Source organism: Morus notabilis, unplaced genomic scaffold (genome assembly GCF_000414095.1).
Source record: "Morus notabilis unplaced genomic scaffold, ASM41409v2 Scaffold203, whole genome shotgun sequence".
Taxonomy (NCBI): domain Eukaryota; kingdom Viridiplantae; phylum Streptophyta; class Magnoliopsida; order Rosales; family Moraceae; genus Morus; species Morus notabilis.
Genome location: NW_010361196.1, coordinates 1,813 through 10,616, shown reverse-complemented (window position 1 = coordinate 10,616; position 8,804 = coordinate 1,813). Strand labels below are relative to the sequence as shown.

At 40.6% G+C, this 8,804-nt stretch overlaps 1 protein-coding gene and 1 non-coding gene across 2 annotated transcripts; one reads left to right on the top strand and one right to left on the bottom strand.

The window, feature by feature from the left end:
* The first annotated feature begins 1,508 nt into the window (after positions 1-1,508).
* Positions 1,509-1,615, top strand: LOC112091732. Its single transcript, XR_002902282.1, has one exon. It is a non-coding gene; the product is annotated as a small nucleolar RNA R71 (small nucleolar RNA).
* Positions 1,616-4,402: 2,787 nt separating this feature from the next.
* On the bottom strand, positions 4,403-5,716 carry LOC112091723. The gene is made up of 2 exons (XM_024166003.1): positions 5,573-5,716; positions 4,403-5,470 (listed from the first exon to the last, which is right to left on the bottom strand). The coding sequence occupies exons 1-2, from the start codon at positions 5,714-5,716 to the stop codon at positions 4,403-4,405; spliced, it is 1,212 nt and encodes a 403-aa protein (XP_024021771.1).
* Between the last annotated feature and the right edge of the window lie 3,088 nt (positions 5,717-8,804).

Sequence of the window (8,804 nt, the reverse complement as noted above, 5' to 3'; positions counted from 1 at the left end):
GGGTCTCACTTCACCTATTCCCAGCTTTCTGAAAATGGACATTGGCATTAGATTAATGCTCGCCCCCAAGTCGCACAAAGCTTTTCCGATGTATTGATCTCCAATGGAGCACGGTATGGTGAAGCTACCAGGATCCTTCAACTTGGGCGGCAGCCGATTCTTCAAGATTGCACTGCATTCTTCGGTTAGTGCCACCGTCTCAAATTCACCTAGCCTTCGTTTCTTTGTGAGGATATCCTTCATGAACTTAACGTAACTCGGCATTTGCTCCAATGCCTCCACGAGTGGAATGTTGATATGAAGCTGTTTCAGCACGTCAAGGAATCTCCTGAATTGCTTATCTTGTTTTTGATTCTGAAATCTCTGTGGAAATGGGGGTGGAGGTCTCTCTGGTTTGTTTTGCTTCAGCTTTGCTGTAGCATCCTGGTCGACCACATCCTGTTCTGATTCAGCTGGTGGTTGCTGGACTTCTTGGGTTTGGATCGAAGAGTGCTTTGTTGCTGCAGTCTGTCGAGTTGGTTGTTCAATTTCTCTACCATTCCGAAGTGTGATAGCTTTGCAATGCTCCTTACACTGTTCCTTACCATCTCTTCTTGGGTTTTCCGTATCGCTCGGAAGCGATCCTTGGGGTCTATTACTGAGAACATTAGCCAACTGCCCCACTTGATTTTCCAAGGTCCTCAACGATGCAGCTTGACTCTGGAGGAGAGCTGCTTGACCCTGAATGAGTGAGTCATTCCTTGCCATGTACTCTTTAAGTAATGCCTCCATAGGGGTTGATGACGCTTGATGTGGCTGCCTCTGATTTGATTGCTCTGGTGGCTGTCTTTGATGTTTATGTTGATGAAATCCTGGTGGATATACTGGTTTGCTAGGCCCTGGCATCGAACTAGCTTCTTGATTCGACCAAGAAAAATTCAGATGCTACTTCCACCCCTGGTTATATGAGTTGGAGTAAGGGTTGTTATTCCGGTTAAAGTTGTTCACATAGCAAACCGACTCGGGGTTGGATGGGCAATTTTCAAATAAGTGTTCAGCTCCACAGTAGACACAAGTTAAGCAACTGGGGGCTGCTTCCACCCCTGGTTATATGAGTTGGAATAAGGGTTGTTATTCCGGTTAGAGTTGTTCACATAGCAAACCGACTCGGGGTTGGATGGGCAATTTTCAAATGAGTGCTCAGCTCCACAGTAGACACAAGTTAATGCAACTGGGGTTGCTGCATTAGCTGGAGCAGCCACATTTAGAGACTTCAAAATATTGGAAAGAGAAGAAACTTGAGCAGTCAACGCAGTCACCGCATTACTTCATGAATTCCTGCCACTCGTCTCCCTGCAGAAACTCTTTCGGTGGGCCACTGGTAATTGTTGTTGGACATTCTTTCCAGAATTTCATAAGCCTCGTTGTACGACTTCACAAGTAAGGCTCCATTCGCTGATGCGTCCACCATGGCTCTAGTCGAAGCATTGAGCCCATTGTAGAAGGTTTCCATTTGAATCCAATAGGGGAGTCCGTGGTATGGACACTTCCTTAATAATTCCTTAAAGCGTTCCCATGATTCACATAGAGCTTCCCCTTCCAACTGCTGAAATGATGTGATATCATTCCTAAGTTTGGCATTTTTGTTCGGAGGGAAATATTTCACCAGAAATTTCTCAGCCAAATCATTCCAATTAGCTACCGAATCTGGTGGCAGAGAATTCAGCCATGCTCTAGCTCGGTCCCTTAGAGAATAAGGAAATAACTTGAGACGAAGAGCCTCTTCTGTCACACCTGGGGCCTTAAATGCTTCACATACTTCAATGAAAAGCCTAAGGTGCATGTGTGGGTCATCGGTTAGCATCCCGCTGAACTGCCCCACGGTTTGGAGCATTTGGAACATGACCGGCTTCAACTCGAACTTAGTTGCCTGGATTTCTGGCCTCACAATGCCTGGATGCAAACCATCGAGCATGGGGATGGCATAATCCCTGATGGCCCTGTCCCTATCCTCTGCCATTACTACCACTTGATTACCTTGATTATTCCCACCTGCTCCGTCAGCCATTTCTTCAATTCCAACTAACCCCTGTTGTTCCCTTCTTCTTGCTCTAAAGGTTCTTTCAATCTCCGGGTCGAAGGGAATCAAATATGCATCCCTTGGTCTATTCATGCAAGAAGGTTACACATGCTTTAACACAACAGGAGCAACTGAGATTAACAGAAGTAATTTTGGATTTAAATGAACAAAAACTGATTTCTATAATAATTTCTATTAACGCCAGTCCCCAGCAACGGCGCCAAACACTTGTTCGCCAAAAACTCTATGCATAAAATGACTCCACGCAAGCGCACGCAATCGAACAAGTAATATAGTAATGAGTAAAGTATCGTCTCCACAGGGACTGAGTTAATGAGGAATTCTATTACAAAAACTAGTTTTATCAATATGATTGAGAATAGTTTGAATGCCAAATTGATATTAATTAAGTGAAAAGAATGTATAAGACCAAAGACTGTAATTTAAATGCAGACAAGAGGTAAAAGTCAACAAGATCTGAGCTTAGAGCTGTGATTTAATGATGGATGAAGGCTAGGATTACTGATTTCCCCTCGGTTGCAACTCTGACCACGATTTGCTATACGATTGCTGTAGCAAAGTTCATCTAGTCAACCTAAAATTCTACATAATCATCTTCCGACAGATTTATGCTTGTAATTCCTTAAACCAAACCAACATATTCCTATGTGTTTTAGTTTACAAACCTGACGTTAACATCAATTTTAATGGGTTGTACAAGATAATAGTATATTCCTATACTATCTCTTACATTATCTAAGCTAGATCTAACTCAACCAACCTTTCCAGAATTAGCTTAAGTTTGTGTTTTCTTACTAAATGATGGCCTGTCACTTAATAGAAAGTAAACAATAAATATGCTTGAATAAACCAGATGAAAATTACATTATCAATCAAAATAGCAAATAGATCTTCATTGCAACTTTGGTTCCATCAATAATCCTAGCTAAGGAATTTAGCTCATGTTTAGTTCAACAAAATCAGAATTAATAACAAATAACAGATCCATAAGGTCTCGGAAAGTAAATACAAAGAGAAGGAGAAAATAGCTAAGCTAGAATCTGAGGTCAAAAACCCCTGTGTATCCGTGCTGTACTATTCTATTATCCAGCTCCAGCATCCAAAATCCCCTGTACTCTCTTCTGTCTCCATTTCCAGCTCATACAGGAATTCTGTGTGCCTCCCCTGATTTCTCTCCTCTTTTCTGGCTCCTTGTACTATACTCTTCTTTTCCTTTATATACTAGGGCATGTTGAGGTGCCCTAGTGACAAGTGTATGCATGAGAGTCATGATTGATGGTCCCCCCTCCTGGTGCTCTTACAACTGTCCCGTCAGTGCTTGGACCACTACCAGCGCTAAAAGATAAACTGCGCCAGCTTGCTAATTTTTGGCTGCTCCTGCTTTTGCTGCGACTTTGCTGCAGCAATGCTATGGCATTGGGGGCATTTCAGCCTTTGTGTTTTCCACCGTGCTTTTCTCACCAACAGCCTACGTCAGCACCTCCTGTGGACATCATGCACTAAGTTCCCAGGGTCAATGCAATAAGTTCAATTGAGGGATAACTTCAAAATATAGCAAGATTTCCCATAAATAACAACTTTCTGCCACACGGAAAAAGATTAATAAATGCTATTCAAAATACTAACACAAAGGCATTTTACCCAAAGAATATAAACAAATATTAAGCCTAAAAGTATGCTAAATAACTCTATTTCTGTGAGTTATCAAGGATCCACAGAAATTCCTTGTGCTGATATAACATGACCAAGGAACTTCACTTCCGTTTGCCAGAAGTCACACTTCTCCTTTTTTGCATACAACTGGTGCTCGTGAAGAGTTTGAAGAACAATTCTCAAATGCTACTCATGTTCTTCCCAAGTCTTTGAGTAAACTAGAATGTCATCGATGAAGACGATCACAAACTGATCTAAGTACGGCCGGAAGACATGGTTCATTAGATCCATAAATGCAGCTGGGGCATTCGTCAGCCCAAAAGGCATGACTAGAAACTCAAAATGCCCATACCAAGTTCTGAAAGAAGTTTTTAAAATGTCTTCCTCATTAATCTTAAGCTAGTGGTATCCTGACCTCAAGTCAATCTTAGAGTAATACTATGATTCACCCAACTTATCGAATAACTCATCGATCCTCGGCAGTGGGTATTTATTCTTCATTGTTACCCTATTCAATTGACGATAGTCAATGCACAATCGAAAAGATCCATCGTGCTTTTTCATAAACAATACCAGCGCACCCCAAGGGGAAGTATTGTTCCTGATATACCATTTTTCTGCTAACTCACCAAGCTGTTTCCTTAATTCTCTCATTTCTGCAGGTGCCATTCAGTAAGGAGGAATAGAAATAGGAGCTGTTCCCAGCATTAAATCAATGCCAAATTTAATTTCTCGATCTGGCGGTAAACCGGGTAACTCATCAGGGAACACATATGCGAACTCATCCACCATAGGAATTTTTGCATTGTCTCCTATTACCTCTGGTTCACCTTCTAAAGCAAGAAGGAAAGAAAAACAAGCCAGGTTCCTTCGTCCCCCAATGCTGTACCTCAACAGTCGTTCTTTTAGGACTGGGTTCATGTCTGCTTGATAAGTGATCATTACTCCAGAATTAGTCATTAGGGTCACTCTCCTATGGTAGTAATCAACAATCGCACTGTATCTTGCTAACCAATCCATTCTGAATACCACGTCAAATAGACTCATCGGAAGGATTATCAAGTCAGCTCTCAATCGCTCACCTCCAATCGTGACTTCAAATGATCTACACACACTAGCTACCTCCACACATCCCAGTGGGGAGTTTAACATCATCAGAATTTCTAAGTTCTCGAACTTCAGTTTCAAGGTTTGAACAAAAGAACTTGATATTAAAATATGGGTAGCACTAGTATCAAACAATACATGTGCTAGAGAATGAGAGATTAGACTCATACCCTCAACCACCATGTTGCTAGCCTGTCCTTCAGAACTACCTCTAGTCAGCGTATAAGCTTGTCCCTGTGCTTTCCCCTTTCCTTTATCACCAATATTAGGTCGTTGAGTCCCTGGCCTATATTGTTGCGGCGGAGGTATTTGCACTGGTCCCGACGCTTGAGGTTGAAACTGTGGATATTGAGGCAGATGGTAGGTTGGCACATGAGGGTATGGCATCGGCATTGGTAGCTGTGGCTGATAAGGCGGCACAAACTGCGGTGGTCTTCCTTGACCGTAAGAAGCCTCACTCCGATTTGGACAGTTCCTTCTAATGTGGCCAACTTGCCCACAATAATGACACTTGGGGCTGTAGGGACCACTTCTATCAGTTCCAGAGGAACTACTATTTCTTCTACCACTCCATTGTAGCCCAAATGAAGCAGAAGGCCCACCAGAAGCAAAAACTTGACTAGCTACTTCCTTGCTTTACTGATAGGCCAAGTTATCTTGTTCCACGCTTGTAGCAGCAGCCACCAGGTCTCAAAAATTTTAGATCCTTAGAGCCGCCAAGGGTCTCCTTACAGAATTCTTAAGACCTTTTTCAAATTTCAGGCATTTCAAATGCTCAGACTCCACCAGAGATGGCGCAAAGCGGGAGAAGTCATTAAACTTAGCCCCATATTCCCTTATCGACATATCACCCTGTTGCAAGGTCATAAACTCCATTGCCTTTTCATCCCTATAGCTCTAGGGGAAGTATTGTTCATTGAAGATAGCTTCAAACTGTTCCCAAGTCATTCCCGCAACATCAAGTCTTCTTCTTACTTACTTCCACTAGTTGCTTGATTGGCCCTTCATCTTATACACGGCAAATTCTATCCAATATTCGTTCGGCACTCCTATAGTGTTCAAGTGTTTAACTATGGAGTCGAACCAGTACTCCACTTCCTGGGGTCCTCCCTCACTATTGAATGTGGGGATAGGTGCACGTCTAAACTTACAGAAGTAACTCTGCTTCCTATCCTCGGCTGGTCACTCATTCTAAGCTCGAGTGGCCACGCCTTGGAAAGCTGCATACATGGCATCCATGAACTCTTGATTCTGTGGTGCCGGCTGGCTAACAGATCTACGACGTGGCGGCATCTTCTTTAACTGAAAAGAATCTAGACTGTTTAGTGGATTCCGGATGTCACACATGTATGTGCAATCCTATGGTTCCTAAACCTAGGGCTTGTTGGGAATGGTGTCCTAGAAACATGAGATGTAATAGGATATTTATTATTTATTTAATAAAAGAGTTTATTCATCATTTTATGTGCATATATTTATGAATATCAAAATGAAAATTTCATGATTATTTATGTAACCTTAAACATTGTATATAAGTGTTATATACCAGAGGATAATGTTTAAGGATAATAATAAAAAACATTGTTCATAATGAATTTAATTAAAATTTGGAATCTTTAAATCAAAACATTATTAATACATGTCATTCCCATTTAGAATGGAATGGTGTTATCTGCACTGTTAATATGGTGAGCTATTGAATGAGTGTATTTCGCATAATGAGATTATGTGGAACAGGGACACAGACACAATATGAATTTCTAATAATTTCCGTTAAGTATAGAAATTCTAATTGAGTCTACCGATGGTCATATATAGAATGATCATAATCCTGAGTTCTTAACAAACTCCTATTTATGGATTTGTGTCTTTTGATTTACTCGGTACGGATTTTGAGACCATTCCTTCTTGAGAAAGAAGTAGATAAATAATTCTCTTGAGTGTTGATTCGGTACTTGGATTAGTAAGAGCGCTCTGGTTCATGAATGTGTTTTATGAATCACTATCCATTAGAGAATGAATGGTACTCAAGGATGAAGATATAATTAGAGAGGTTAACGGATTCTACCTGGCTCTAATGATGAATTATTTATGGAGGATTGATCTATATGCAATGACTATATCAAATGGACACTTCACAGTTTAGAAGTAATTAATGTGTATAATTTCGAGAGTGTAATTCCAAGTTTATAGTGGAGTAACTATTGGAATTAATAGAATTAATTAATTAATTAAAGTGTTTAATTAATTATTAATTTTATTGGAGCTCGGGATTATAGGTCTATTAGTCCCCGCGTTGTCCTTGTAATTCTGCTAGACACAAAGGGCAAAATGGTTTTTTAGAATTACGGAATTCTAAAAATTAAATACTCAAAAATAATTAATTGAGAATTAATTATTATTTAAATAATGTGATTATTTAAATTTAAATTTGAATTATGATCATAATTTAAATTTATCATTTTAAACTTATTTGATAAGTTGTTCAATTTAGAATTCAAATTAATTTAAGTTTGACTTAAATTCGAATTTGAATTTGAATTAAAATTGGACTACAGGATAAATGATGATTTTCTCTTCCTTCCCTATCAGGAATTGGCACCACACACACAGGGATATAAAACCCTAGAGATGGCCGGCCACATTGAGATAAGGTAGAAGAGAATTTTTGTTCCAAATTCAAATAGGAGATAGAGATTGGATTCCTTCTAGAAGTTTGACTTCTACTCTATAAATAGATATGATAAAAATTGCGCGTGACAATTTTTTGACCTAATTTTCTGAGGGGCTGGCCGAAATCCCTAGCAGAGAGAGAAGGAAAATTTTTCCCCCAAAAATTCCACATCGTGCAGGCGTTGGTGTTTGTGGAAATTTGAGTGTTTGATCCAACCCGTTTTGTCTCGAGTGTGCCCACACACACGTCTACGTAGATTCAAGGAATTGACATGGAAGACTTTGGTTTTCTAAACACAAGGCTTTGGAGCAAGGATTGTTCAAGGTCAAATAACTCAAGTTATCATCCAAATCGGCCTCCAGGTATTTTTCCTAATTGAGTTCTTAATAAATAAATTAATATGATTAATTTATTCGTGCATATATTAATATAATCTATAGAGTATCTCAAAAGTTTTGTAAAAATTTTTGTTATACTTGATCCGCCTCCCCCATGATTCCGCATCCGAATTCGATTCGGAAACCAGCAATTGGTATCAGAGCGATATATAGACGATATTAATTTATGCTTCGATTATTTGATAATCAAAATTAATATATTAAATATGTGATATTTAATTATGTATGTATGTGTGGGTAGGCACTTGCATTTATGGATGTTTATATCTAATTCATGTTGATGAATGTATGGATGGTGGATTTGGTCACTAATTATATGGTTCCATGGATCGGTTATATTCATTCATTATAAATTATTTGAAATTTAATTTGGGATTAGAATTATTGTAATTCTAGCATTTGGATAGAATTAGGGTTTTGATTCTGAATAAAAAAGAGGTCTGGAAGATCAAGTTTGAGGCCTTTGAAGATGCCCAGAACAGCCCCAAATCTGCCCAGAAAAATTCCCAGAAATCGCCCAGAAATTAAGCCAGCGCGCGCTCCAACGCGCGGCCAGCACGCGGCCAAGGCGTGCCCCAGCGCGCAGCCAGTGAATGCCCAGAGCGCGCACAGCACACAGATAGTGTGCAGAGAGTCTGCGCAGGAAGATCAAGTTTGAGGCCTTTGAAGATGCCCAGAACAGCCCCAAATCTGCCCAGAAAAATTCCCAGAAATCGCCCAGAAATTAAGCCAGCGCGCGCTCCAACGCGCGGCCAGCACGCGGCCAAGGCGTGCCCCAGCGCGCAGCCAGTGAATGCCCAGAGCGCGCACAGCACACAGATAGTGTGCAGAGAGTCTGCGCAGGCACGCGGCCAGTGCACGCCCAGAGCGCGTGCCCAGTGCGCGGACAGTC

Coding starts and splice junctions, on each gene's coding strand:
- LOC112091723 (XM_024166003.1), bottom strand. CDS start 5,716: ATGGAGTTTATGACCTTGCAACAGGGTGATATGTCGATAAGGGAATAT. Junction 5,471..5,572: donor AAAAAGGTCTTAAGAATTCT/GTAAGGAGACCC, acceptor CAGTAAAGCAAG/GAAGTAGCTAGTCAAGTTTT.